This window comes from Cariama cristata, unplaced genomic scaffold (genome assembly GCF_000690535.1).
Source record: "Cariama cristata isolate BGI_N322 unplaced genomic scaffold, ASM69053v1 scaffold5772, whole genome shotgun sequence".
In the NCBI taxonomy this organism is placed as follows: domain Eukaryota; kingdom Metazoa; phylum Chordata; class Aves; order Cariamiformes; family Cariamidae; genus Cariama; species Cariama cristata.
The window spans coordinates 82,077-96,742 of NW_009603144.1; the positions used below are offsets into that span (position 1 = coordinate 82,077).

The following is a 14,666-nucleotide window of genomic DNA, read 5'->3' on the forward strand; positions in this document are numbered from 1 at the left end:
GCATCTATGTCTATTACAGATAATCAAGAGAAAAATTTATTATAGTTGTTGAATTTCTTACATGCTAGTCATCTTTATGAGGCAACAAAGAAAATGAGATTTTAACACTTACTAAAAGCATTAAATTATCACCAGGAGTAAATTACGACTAAAGAATTCTGTTTCCTGACTGACATGATACTCAATCTAGCACAGTTATTGTGTAGTTTTCCCCAACTTTTTTTCTTTTTTGAAAATAAGTCATGAGGCCTCAAAAGGTTATGTTTATAGTTCTGCAGTGTCCTAATTTCTTTCCTGACTCCTTTAATGGAAATGTCCTTAATTTTGTCATGACTAAGAACAACTTTAAACGATTTAGTGCAACACTTAAAAATCCTAAAATTCCACAGAAACTCACTAAAGGCTGAACTTTCAGCAATTATTTACTTTATTTTTTACAGTGCCTATATTAATAGTAAAAGTCTTAGCTTGTTCACTTAGTTAGCAGCTACAGAAAAATATATTTTTATTTTAGATGACGACAGTATCCATATCTGAAAAAAATTACTTGGAAAGAATTGAAAGCAAGTGTCATGGTTCTCAGCTGAAACATATAACAATCTGTGGTCTGGAAAAGGGAGAGGAAAGCAGAAAGATAAGTTATTGGTATTCGTATTTTTGCTACACTTGTTTCAATATCAAAGTCAAATTTTGTTGTCCTTACAGTGAGCTTTTACAGAAACACAGAATAAGAGAATGCAGTCGAGGATGCGATGGTAAGGTCTCAAATACAGATAACATTAAGAAAACTAGACAAATGTAAAAAGAAGATACTGTTAAAGGAACACTGTCAAGGTTAGCAGGCACAAAATTTTATCTTCCTTCTCATTTATATTATTTTGCAAACTCATGCCATTCATTAAGTTTCTCCCTCAATAAAATTAATTTATCTTTTATTAAATAAGATATTCCATCAGCCTCATGAGATGAACTTCAACAACCAATTATTCTGCGTGAACTACAAAGAGAACAGGTAATTGCCATGGGGATAGCTTTCATTTCAAGCTAGGAAGGAACAGTCATAAACAACACACAACAAAGCAGAGCTGGAAAATGATAAAGTACCTTGACGGTGTCCTTTTAAATGCATTATTCTTGTGTTCACAAACAAAGATGGGTTAGGAGACGGATGCCAGAAAGAGACATAGCCAGGAAAGAAAACATACTGAAGAAGGTAATGTTAACATATCCCTTGATCAAAAAGTTTAAAATCTAAAAGACTGAACTCCTAGTGTTCCCTCTTCCCATCCCTTCAAAAGAGACAGAAAATTATATTTTACATACACAGTAAAATCTCCCTGGAAGCAGGACTGACTATGGTTGAACTGATTACATGAATGCTGGAAGTTATGACATTGCCAAATAACAGTGATGCAATAAAATTTTGAAATGACACTTTAAAAATTCCAAATCTCTTTATGGAGAAGATATAGGTCAGAAAATATGAATCAGGGAAGGAAAGAGCAACATGTAAAGACAAGGCCATAATCTTGCAAGTTTGGACTTTTCTATAAGCTAGAGTGACTTCTTAATACACTTTCACTGTGCATTTTGACATGATAAATTCCCTCCCATTGCATAGACCAAGGATATGATCTTCTAAATGCTCTGAATCTCCTTCTGTAAACTAAGCGGGTTGTTTGTGGGTTTTTTTTTCTTGTTTCTGATCCTCTGTGCTATGGTCTTTTGTTTGCTATAGAGTTTTAGAGAGTGTTTTATAGGTTGGTTTGGGTTAGGACAAGATATGCAATAGTTATACTGTGGATACTTCAACATATATTTGTTTGTATATAGGTCACCTCAAATCACTGGCGACTGGAGTCCGTGATTCACATTATTGACCCCTTCTGACTCTGCATAAATAATCAGTATTGTAACATCATGGAGTATGGCACTGATAAAGAAATTATAAAATAGGACTCCAGGTAGCACATCTATCACAAAGGAGAAAAGGCTTGATAACAGAAAAGAGATAATGCATATACTTTTTTAGGAAGAACAATTTCCTAGTTCTTTGTATACTGGACATCATGTTCAATTTCTTTTCCTCTACCATAGGGCAAAAGAGGAATGTACATAACCCTCAGAACACACTTCTAGAAAGCATGTAGGGACTTACCAAGTTACTTCTTTAGAAATGCCAACCCCAGGTGGCTGGGAACAGCAAAAGAAGACTCCATTTCAAATTCAGATCCCTCATCTTGGCCAGGGGCTGAATCAATTACTTATGAATTCATAAAGCTAAAAATCTAAATTGTATCATTAATTAGAAGTGAACAGCACAGATATTAGAGATGACTGAAAGAAGTTTTTACTCTTTCAAAATGTCATGTAATAAAATAGTATTCTAGAAGTTTTTTGTTAATTATGTCAGTAGTTACACTGAATTACCAATTAGAAATGCAGAGCAAAAAGTCCACAAAACTTTGAAGTGCCTCCATGTGGATTGCTGGCTGAAACTCAAATAACAGACAATCTTAATTCCTTTCAGCATCTGACACTAGTGAATATCTGCCAAATCAACAGGACTTTGTCCATGTATTTCTATGAAATCTCTTCCAGATCTGAAACTCTCAATTCAGTTATCTGTGGTCCAAGCTCAAATTAACTTCTTCCTAAAGAAAAACTGGTGAGCTATACAGGTAACTGAGATGTTGCAAATGTCACAAAGACATTTTTGCCCTTCTCAGAGCCATGGCATGAGAATATAAAGAAACATGCCAGAATAACTCCCCTGCAAGCTGTTATTTTCACCACAAATGCTGTGAGTTATTTTCTCTCTCTTCTCTCACTGTGCCCTATAGTGCCAAACCTGGAAAAAGAATGGGTACTTTATCTCAGTAGAAGGAGGTTTATAAAATTCCATCAGTTCATACACAGAATGGACTCTGTTGATACAGATCATGTTCTGTATTGAAGTCATCCTATCCTGAAATTAAACAGTGAACATTTTTGTCTTCAAAAAACAGAAGAATCAAATTTTGAAATATGAGTGAAGCACAAGGTAAGAAATGGCAACCGGTGAACAAGGCGGATTAGATTTTACATTTGCAGAATATAATGAAACAAAAAGCATTCAACATATAAATTGCATGATGAGACAATTAAAATAGTGACAGAGGAAGTGAAACCTTAAAGGATGCTGTCCCTTGAAGCTTGACTTTAAAAAGCCACTCTGAAATAGCTTTTTCACAATGTACAACAGTTCAAAATTACTTTAAGATTCAATAAATCATTGAAAAAGCAAAACAGGAAACAGGTAAGTCACTGCTATAGTTGAAAACCAATTACTGAAGTATGTTGAATCTCAAGGTGTGTGTTAAAACGAAAGTATTCATAAGAGTTCTAGTCACTATACAGAAAAGTGAAAATGATATAACTGATTTTTATTGTCCAGGCTGAAAGAAATGAAAAATACGGCAAAACAAAAAAGGCTCACTTTTCTCCTCTTAGAGGACAATAAAAAAAAAACTCACAAAGACCTCAATGTTCTCTTTCAACTTTCCTCCTCACCTGGAACCATTGTATGTGCACAGGATTCAACCTGCTAAACCCATGGATGTTATACTGTAACCTGTTGAACAATCCTGAAGGATTCCATTTGTTTCCTCTAACATACTCTCAAGGGAAATTTTTCATCAGTGTCCATTTAAAATGGATAGTGATCAACTAAAACAGAGATTCAACACAAAGTTCAGAGAGGTCAGAGATTGTAACCCATCTTTAGTCGAAAGGCTTTCCATACCATATATCACCCAAAACAGGTACAATGGTAGCATCCAAATCCAGAGAGTGCATTATAAATGGATGCAGGGGAGGCTGTGTGACCATTTTAAAAATATAACGAAATATAATGAGTATTAGCACTGTCTTGACAAGCCAACACGGTTCACTTTGACTTCTAGAAAACCGATGACAATTGTTTTAATTTCTGGCATTCATGTTTCAGTGACTTTTATCTATTAATTTTTAATCATCAAAAATAAAATTTCCTTTGAGGTAATTGGAATCAACCCACAGCTTCAACTTAGTCTAGCTCTGAATCAATGGGAAATGAGGATCCTCTGCACCTGCTTATTAAGGCAACTAAATGAAGAATAGTTTGACTGTTTCCAAAGTGCAATTTCTACAAGGCAACCCTTGCTCAACCATTGTAATTTAATTTAATATACATTGCATTTAACACAATACATTTACCTGTCTTAATTACAGTTGTCAGAATATTCAATCTTGCAGCCATTCCATTCTAACTCAGCTTTAAAATAACAAGTTTCTGAAGTATTATTTAAGCATGTCAGTAATTTAAACTCATGCTTCATTTTTGCCAGACAAGAATCTACATACACATGACACAGGAGTTAATAAAAGGCCATTATAAGATTTCACAGACTGACCTTACTGCAAGGAGCAATCCAGTAAGCCATTGAAAGGAATGGCAGCCCTACTGCAACAGCAAGAACAACCAGAAACTTCACTGCCATGGTCTGCTGTCGTAAACCTGACAAATTCTCATACCAGATTGAGAGAAGTTGTTGCTGGCAGTTTGGATGTGCTACAAACTGTAACAAAGAAAAAGAGCACAAAAATAATATTGCTACCAGAGTGTCTTTTATTAAAATAACAGCCATATGAAGCACATTAAGAATGCTGGAACAGCAACAACTCAGCTTATATTCAAAGGAGCATTAACAAGGGTATAAGAAAAAGTTATTTGATGAGCATAATCCTCCAGCATGCAGGCATGTTGCTATCAGCAACAATAAATACTTTAATTAAAAAAACTATCATTTTATTGACACTATGTTCCATCACAAACTATCAATATTCACCTAAGGGTAATTAAACATAAGCTTTATCTGGACAAACTCTACTTGTTTCTGACATTTATAATTTTCATGTTACTACTTCAGAAATTCCAAAACTTTAAAGTTCTGTTCTGCAAAGGATGCTATATAGTCTTTAGTTATGAAAGAAAGAATATGCCATATTTCACATGCTAATACAAAATATACCGGTTTTTTTTCAGCTGGCGTAAGAAAACAGCTGTCATTTTTGCAGGAAATCAGCTGAGGACTATTTATAACATGATTCTGGAATCTTTTGGACAAACTGTGCAAAACTGAGAAGTTTGGCCTACAACCCTCTTTTCTGTCAAAACCTCTGGAAAGTGTAAGAAACATCTTACAAAGGTAGATATTAATAAACAGTGGATTCTACAAGGGTATAAGAAAAAGTTATTTGATGAGCATAATCCTCCAGCATGCAGGCATGTTGCTATCAGCAACAATAAATACTTTAATTTAAAAAACTATTATTTTATTGACACTGTGTTCCATCACAAACTATCAATATTCACCTAAGGGTAATTAAACATAAGCTTTATCTGGACAAACTCTACTTGTTTCTGACATTTATAATTTTCATGTTACTACTTCAGAAATTCCAAAACTTTAAAGTTCTGTTCTGCAAAGGATGCTATATAGTCTTTAGTTATGAAAGAAAGAATATGCCATATTTCACATGCTAAATCAAAATATACCCTTTTTTTTTTCAGCTGGCGTAAGAAAACAGCTGTCATTTTTGCAGGAAATCAGCTGAGGACTATTTATAACATGATTCTGGAATCTTTTGGACAAACTGTGCAAAACTGAGAAGTTTGGCCTACAACCCTCTTTTCTGTCAAAACCTCTGGAAAGTGTAAGAAACATCTTACAAAGGTAGATATTAATAAACAGTGGATTCTTGTGCACTGTAATTTTTAAGTCTAGACCTGGAAATACAATTAAAAATTTAACTGATTCTAGTATTTTTTTTCTAAAATAGTTCTCTATATTTAAATGATGACTGGTTGAAGGTACAAGAAATGTCTTTATTCATGCAAGAGAAAATCTTGAAAGAAAGTTGAAATTCAGGGAAGGATTAAGACTCAAATACTATGAAGGACAAGGTCAACATGGAATCTTCTCTCTAAAAGTCGTTTCAGCTCTCTTTAGTGATCATAGCTTGCCAAGTGTTTTGCAGGTTTGTGTTCATATGCTGGTAGGTGCTCTTCAGTCAAAATTATTTTCTTTTTTTCTCCCCTTCATGAACACATAAACACTCCTCACATTTATATGTTTTAGGTGTTCCCCAGAGATGTGAACTCAATTTTTGTAAAAAAATCTGCAACCCTTCCCTGATAAATTAGATCTGTACATTCAGTCCATACTGGATTTTAGAGAGTCCTGATTCCCTATCTATTTTGCTGTTGTTAAAATAAGATATTGTTTATTTTCACAGTGTTGATCTGATCCATTTCATTAGGTAGGAAGAGTTTTATCAAAGGTCTTGCTGCTCTCTCAGGAGATAGCTCTACTTTAGCGTAATCTGCTTTCGTATACTCCTGAGCTGTATCTTCTTGATCTTCGGTTGTCCAAAACTTCATCACACAAATAATTTCTCCCTGGTTCACAGACGTCACCCAGAACTTTACAACCTATAGTATCCAAGAGAAGTCTTCTGGGTACTTCAAGGGTCTTGGTGCAGCTACTAACTCCGCTGGTTTTACTGATCACTTTTGAGATGCAGACCAGGGTATTAAACTGGCAGCAGAAATGAAAGGAAGCCAAAGAAGGGACAGTAACTCCTGTATTCAACACTGCCCGGAGCCTGCAGTTCTTCAGAAGTGAGAACCACAGTACTGTTACTCCTAGATTGTGTATCTGACCCTCTATACAGACAAATACACATTTTCTGTGAGACATGCAGTGTCACTAAGTTTTCTCAACTTTTCGAGTAAGACACAACAGCTTGACAAAAATGTGTATTAATATTTGCTATCAAGCAGTGCACAGGACTGCTGTGCTACCCTCTGGTTTTTATTAAATCTTATATTTTTCCAGGCTGCAAAAGTCATGCAAATTTCTTCCATCTTTTTCAAAATAGATTAAAACTAAAAACAAGTAAATATCTACAAATTTTGCATCTAGCTACAGATTTTTTTAGAGCCATTTGCTCTTATACGCACTGTGACCAGCATCCACTCTGAATATCTCCTTCTTGTTTATATTGCAAGCTATTTGGGGCAAGTATTCTTTTGTTTGTAAAATACACTGTGCAGAAGGGCCCAAATGTTAGTTTAAGTGTCATAGGCTACCAAAACATAAACATTTAATAATAGCACAATTTAATACCACTATCATGACATGTCTGTTTGATTAACATAATTGCTTACTTTTTTAACTTCATACTTAATGGCGAGTTTTAAGCGGCTAAGGCTGGGGCGGCCGTGTTCTCCATTATTATGGCTCATCTCTACATCACCATTCAAAATAGCTTCCACTTCTTCTGTATTTCTGCACAAATCAAGGAGTCCAACTACAAAATCCTTGCATTGCATAGACAATTTCTTGTAATCATTCTAGAAAAGAAAAGAAGAAAGAAGAAAACTTGCTGTTTAGATCTAACATGGGAGAAATAGTTCTACATCCCAGCTACACAACTGTGAGCATCAATAGCTCCTTATGAGTTTTTCTGGTAGATTAACAGCACTTTGTAATCAGGCATCTACCTCCCCTGAATGTTCAAAGAGTAGGATTCGTCTCACCTTAGTGACCTTGGACATCTACATTATCAATTTTTACACCTGAGTTACTTCTCTAGACCTGCTTTAGAGACAGCTGAAAGTAAAAAAATACTTTCAGAAATATTGTATGACATATTTTAATGACTATTTCAAGTTGAGATGAATAGCACAGGGGAAATTTTTCTGTTCATTGACTGTAGCAGAAGTCTAGATAATGAGCTCAGATGCAGAAAGTTACACTGTAGACATCTCAATTGGACAAAATGAGTATCTTAGAGAGAACACATCTAAACAACTTCCCAACCTTCTTGAGAATTACATAAATATATTGAATTTTCTTAGGCCTTGCATTATTCTTGTAAATCTTACCTTTCTCATTTTCCAACATCTCTTTTAGCTTGCAAACACAAGATTTGATTGCTGTTTTCCAGCAACAGTGTCAGCAGTGCTACTGACAGTATGGTGACACCACATCTCTTAACTTCAACTCAATGCTCTCTAGCTCAAATATCTCACTACAGACTTCACCGTGTGACCCAAAATGTTGCTCTACAACAGCAGGGTCAGTTGCTTATTGCTTTAACTACCAAATAGTCTTCTCAGTCACTGTTTTTTTGGTATGAGCATCTTCTCTGCTGGAGATACATATATACATGCATACTCACACACACTCTTCATCACTATTTTCCAGCTCTGGTGACTGAGACATGACATGGATTTTCAAAACAGTATGTGAGGAGACCATTACGCCATGGTGGAGTCCAATGTCTTTGGGTAGTCTCAAAACAAAAAGAGACTACTGCACGGTCCGCCTTTTGCCCCTCATCTCCTTGGGCCACTTCAATGCGTAGTGACAGTAAAAATGATGAACACGCTCTTCTTGCCGTCTCAGTGACTCTCTGTCACACACGCACAGAAAATTCCCACTCCCCAGAGTCTCACATGTCTCTTACCATTAATGTGAGCCAAGGGAACGTGGCAATCTGTTTAGCTTAACTTATTTTTGAAGCTGGCCAAAGGTATATGGATAATTCCACGAGTTCTCCTTTACTGCAAATTGTAAACTTAATGAATTAAAAAAGCAGTCCTGGGAGACTTGAGAAGGTAGTTAGCAGTTAAATTACAGTTGGAGGCTCTAAAAAGAATCAGCCCTTAATTCTGCAATAAAGCATGCTTGTGCTTTATTTTATGCATGGACAACATTGGTTCAGGGCTCCTCAACAGTTTAGGAAAACCACAATTTTGCCAAATTTTGCCACACCAAGGACAAGGGGGCAGCACTGGCTGTTCCCACCATGCAAAAGGAAGGTGATAATTTGGGGTGAGTGCTACGGGGAATGAGGAACCAGGGGAACAAGATGCTGGTGGCAGAGGAATGACAGGAGGGGTGGGGGTGACAGTGGCTGCTGTTGAGAGGGGTCACCTGCCCTTTGTGGTAGGAGCAGCTGCAGTCAGGACATCTTGGTGTCCCAGGTAAGACATCAAGCAGGTCACGGTCACTCTGAAAACCTCAGCTAACCATCATTTGCCTTACCTCTGATCACCTAAGCAGGAGAACACGGCCAGGAGAGCATCGCCACGGCTGTTTCTCCCAGAAGAAAGGGGTTTTCTCCATGCAGCCTCCTGTGACCGGTCACAGGATCCTGCTGTCCCCCAGACTGTGCCCGGGATGAAAATGCTCTCGGGACACAGGCTGAACCCCACAGATGAGATGGAGCAGTGCTCCAGACCACGTCCTGGCTCTGCTTAGTGAACTGCAGAGGCCAAGACCAGAAACATGGGTACTGCCATATGAGAATTTAGGATTTCAAAGTGACTTGTGAATGTAAGTGCGACCTAAACACTGAGTTTAGGCACCTTAGTAGATAGATAAACACTTTATTCCCCTTACAAAGGTGGTCCCTACTCCTTTCAGTGCCTCAGTTCTCTAAAAGGTGATGTTACCTTATCTTTAAGAGAGCTGACAATACCCATAATGAAGACTGAGATCTGATTTCTGTAAATTGTATAAATGTTGTATAAATGAAAACAAACAGAAAAATCAGACTTTGAGATGATAAACTGAATTTTGCTTCTCATCAGAAAAGCAGAATCAGATGACCTTATTAGGGGTATTAATCTACAGTGAACAGTAACATATCTACATTTAATTTAAAAATACGTTTTCCACTCCATCCCATTAAACAACAAAACAGTTTCTTGCCATTATAGCTGCAGTGGACTTTGTACTAAATGCAAATCCTATCCATTTTGAACAGTGCTAGGCCACAGCTGTCCCTCTTAAAACTCCAGGCTACATCTCTGCAGGACAACATCTGTCATATATCATCTACATCCTTATGGACACAGTAGAGCTATTAGCTCTCGGGTGGGAAAATTATTTAGATGACAGAAAACAGGAGCACAATCCCCCAAAATAAAAATATTCTACATAATATCAAACTTTGTAAAGCTGCACACTTAGCCATGTCATAAAAAGCTAAATTAAATGGCGTTCAGAAAATCCTGAAGATCTCAGAATGACTCAGGATGCCTAAATTAGCTGTTTGCTTGGTACAGAAATATTCCAACACTGTGCTTGACACCTCTGTCCAGTTAGTCTTCCTTCAGAAGACATCTTGTACTTCTTTCTGGTTTTACTCCTAATAAAGAATGATCCTCCAAAACACTTGTAAAAACAATAGCTGCAACCAGATGCAACCAGCATGTAATGCCAGATTACAGCACTACAGATGTGTGGAGCAAAGAAAGTTTATTCCAGAGAATCGTGGTTTCTGCTGATTATGGCATTTGCTATTTTGTGTGAATCACAGTTTCACGGTCAGTGTTATCTCTAACATTAACTGATACTGTAAGACAGGAGAGAAGTAATTTATAAGACAGTCATGAAACCAGCATCAGAGTTGAGCATTACCCCTTTCCATTGCCTTTGAGGAAGACCTGGGAATTATCTGTGCCACTGGTTGCTGTAGGCACCCACTAGGAAGGTCTCCTGCAACAATACCCCAATAGCACTATAAAAGAGGTGACTTTTAAAACAGTGTATTACTACAAAGTTAATTTAGGTAAGGTTTGAAATACTTTAAATGGCTCAGGCAAACCCTAGGTGGAGCTAAAGATTTGCCATGTCCAGCTAATCTATGCACTAAAAATATACTTGCTTTGGTCACACTAACATGGTAACACATTTTTACGAAAAACACATTTTTACACAGGGACTACACTATCTGGATAATTGTAGCAAACTCCTGAAATAAAGTAAGGGTAACAATTTTTAGATAAATTGCTGCAAGCACGGATGAGAGCTTGCAGAAGCACAAACAAGCCCAGACTCAGTAAAGATGACAGCATCCATTTCCTCCAACTTGTACACACAACCTTTGTACTGTCTGCACTGAACCCAAGCCAGGTATTTCTCAGTCAAGCCTCCAGCCTGTCTAGATACTGTAAAAATTATCACTTACCAATAGTGTAAATGTTAACTCTCGTCAATGCACCTATATATGTACTCCATGGTCTTTAATATTCATCCAGAACCACCACATGATTTTAGTACCTACAAAAATGTTCCCAAAAGACCTTACGTTGCCAGCTGCCTGCTCCTGGTGAAATCTTAATTTACAGGAGAGTTAAACTTCCATGTCGTCTTGTGCTCCTGCTCCTCATTGTTCCTATTCACCTTCACTCTACTCTAAAGAGTATCTACATCCCCAGCAGAGCTTGGCTGGTTAAGATCCAGCACCATGGGGCTGCTCTGTCTCTTGTCTAGCCTCCTGCTTCTGCTGAGGGACAGTACCTCAAAATCTCTGATGCAATTCTGTATATAACACTACACTAGAAGTGGAGCTCTCATTTTAGAGAAAGCAACTGAGACAAAAGAGGAACTGAAAAACCAGAAGTAACTCAGGAAGGACCTCCTCATGGCACTTCAGGGCAGGCTGTAGAAGCTTGCTCTCTGAAGCAGCCCATCTTTCCTCACTGGTGTGCTCCATTCCCTGCTCTGGTGGCACCAGGGACAAAGACTGTGCTCCCAGTTCATCTCGCCAGCTGTGTACTGCAGCACACACTTGAAGGACACTTCTTGCTGACTGTTCCAGATGATGATTTTATTCATCTTTCTAATAGTCTTAGCTTGTGTCACTCCAACTGTGGTAAACAGAGCTATGCAGTCCCTACAAATCAGACATGCTATTTATCTCGACATAGCTGTGAACCTAACAGGCTGCATTTATGGTGTATGAAAAATGTTTTTCTGTTCTGTTCTAAATTTACTCCCCTTTAAGTTAATCAAGTCCTTTTGTTCACATCTTCAGCAGCTGCTAAAGAGAAAGAAACAAGAATATGTGGTTTAAATACTCTTCTCTGAACTGTACATGAAAGCAGTGGACAAAATCTCAAGTCCACTGAGGTCCTAAGGATTTCTGCCAGGGACTTCATGGGGCAGATGCTCCTCCTCTGCATTACGCTGAAATGTTCTTCCCAGCATTTCATCCTATTGATATAAAATAAAAATTCTCCTCTGCTCCTATTCCAGCTGTTTAGCTGCTGTTTTTAAGATCCACTTGCACATTCCTTCTCATTCTTTTCCCTTTCCAAGAAGTATTTCAGCTTCTTACAACTGACTGGTGCCACAAAGATATACCTATGAGCATGACTCGAGTAATTAATTCAGAAATGCAGCATCTCAGCTCAGGTTGGCTGAGCAGAGACGGGTTCACGGCCTTGCGAACTGTGCCATTGCTACGAAGATTAACATTAAATATCGATCACGACAACTTCAAACTCTTCCTAACACAATGATGGAAATTATTCTGTTACTGCTTTGGAGAGGGGTTGATCTCTTGCTAGTGAAGTCTACATATCTTGCTCTATCACAGTAGTATCATATACTAGCATCTGCATTCAACAGGGTCCCATAAGGTAAATCCAGTCCAAGGGATTTTCACTAACCTAATTCAAAATTAACGCTCCCAATTAACGAGGCCTGACTTTGCATTTACTGAGAGCAAAGAGCTTACATTCTTACTGTCTTAACACAAATAAACTGTGGTAAATGCTTTTGTAGGTTGTGTACCGTTGTATCTACATAACAAAAAACCAAACCAAACCAAAACAAAGAATACTCACGCTTCAAGGTTCTAAGGGGCCTTGAATATCTGGGTCTCAACCATTTTTTTTTTTTTTTTTCAAAATCATGCATTTCTGAAACCTTAAAAATTCTATATAACACTGAAAAAGTCTTTAACTTCACAGAGTTCACATATAACTCAGTACAAATAGGTCAAAAAGAGGAAGCGGTGAGTAGAAATACCAGAGAAAAGCAGCATATTAAAAAAGGAAAAGAAGGACATTATTTAGAGTCCTTTTTGTGAATAAATGCAAAACATTGCGAGGAGCAAGAAAGCTTTCAGTCCAACTGCAAGAAAATAGTGAGAATGCATCAGGGTTTAATAGAATCATGCAATTTGTCTTGTATACGTGACCAAACTGTACCAACTCAGTCTCCTCTTTCCCCTGCCCTAAGTCAGCTCCTCCCGTGGGTTTGAAGGGCATCCTTTACTATCCTGCCCGACAGGAAGTGGAAAGTGAGTTCACTGGCCCATTCTACATCAGCAGCACGAATTACAATCAGCACAGAGCAGTAAGCCAGTCACAAAGATTTAAATCTTGCATTCATTAAATAATTACATCTTTTCCCACATTATCCTACCGATTTATGAAGATGATGCTGATCTCTTACTGCTCAAGGAATGGAAGAAAGACCCTTGATTGAACTTTGCAATTCAGTGTCTGTCAGAATCAGTATCCTTCTACTCACCTTAAACTCTTTTTCAATGTTGGCAAGCACGGCCAGCTCATTGCTGAGCTCTAAGGCAGTCATTACAGGGTCTTCACTGGACAAAGACAGATAAGCAGGGCTGGCCAGACCTTTGTAGGCATTAATTCTGGATCTAGAATGGCTGAAAGAGTCATGTTTTTGTTTCTGATTGCATTCACTGCACTTGCAGAAATAGTCATGTGGCCTATCGATCCGAGCTCCTTTTCTCAGCAGAGTGTGGACGATCTCATACTCATGGCAGTGAGCGGCCAGAATGATCGGTGTAACATCATGGGAAAATCGTGTGCCATCTTCATCGTATGCATAGAAGTCATCGTGCTGGAGCTCCGACTGGCTAGGACTCAATGCAAGCCTCTTGCCTTCAGCAAATGCGGGATGGTTTAGGATGGCTTCCACTATCCGAACATAACCTTTGCTAATAGCCAAAAGCAAGGCATCCCCAACCCGAGACAGGTTCTCCTTCTTCAGCAGAAGTTCCGTAATCTCCAGGTGCTCATTGGCAACTGCCAGCTGCAAGGCGTTCTGTCCCATATAGTCCACACAGTTCACATTGAGTGAGGGACATTCTTCCAGCATTTTGCGAATCACTGGAATATTTCCGTATTCTGCTGCATCCAAAAAGCGCTCCTCCTCAAGAGAAAGACTTGTTGAGTGATCATTAAACATATACGCTGGCCCTCGACTGGCCTGCCTCCTCCCCTTCTCCCGGAGAATAGTCTGGCGCCGTAGTGCTAGTCTGTTCTCGCTGCCTCGGCTGTGTGGAAATAGAGAAATCATGAGTTTTGTTTTATGCAAGGACATATCCATTTTAAATAATAATTAATAAAAATACTTTAATCAGTTATCTGCTGCATATTTTTAACGCTGCAAGGAGACCAGAAACCCTGACTTTGATGTACTTTGCAACCATTGTCACTACACAGCCCTGGAATCAGTAGCCAGCTACATTTTATTTCAACAAGAAGCAGCAGCCCTAGTCAATCATCATTTTTTTCCCCTATTTTGTCCTCCACAGCTTTTGCATAATTTTTAGTGCAGCTGGATTGTGCTTCTTGTTACATAGGTAGAATAACAGTTTTAAAGGTAAGGTTCTTTCTCAGATTTACACAGAAACCCCTCCCTGTTTTTCCAGTGCTCTTCTGTCCAAACTTCTCAATACCATTTGGTATCCCGCACACCCCTCTGATATGTACGGTCACTTTGTGGAAAAAGTGCTTCCTATTT

General features: G+C 38.1%; 1 protein-coding gene across 1 annotated transcript in view; it reads right to left on the reverse strand.

Annotated features, from left to right (window-relative positions):
• TRPC6 (transient receptor potential cation channel, subfamily C, member 6) overlaps positions 1-14,192 on the reverse strand; it is a 35,971-nt gene extending 21,779 nt beyond the window's left edge. The window contains exons 1-3 of the mRNA XM_009695053.1: positions 13,422-14,192; positions 7,253-7,438; positions 4,434-4,598 (exon numbers count right to left, since the gene is read on the reverse strand). Coding sequence (XP_009693355.1) covers positions 4,434-4,598; positions 7,253-7,438; positions 13,422-14,108 — 1,038 coding nt within the window. The 5' untranslated portion in view covers positions 14,109-14,192. The remainder of the gene's footprint in view (positions 1-4,433; positions 4,599-7,252; positions 7,439-13,421) is intronic.
• Positions 14,193-14,666: the final 474 nt, after the last annotated feature.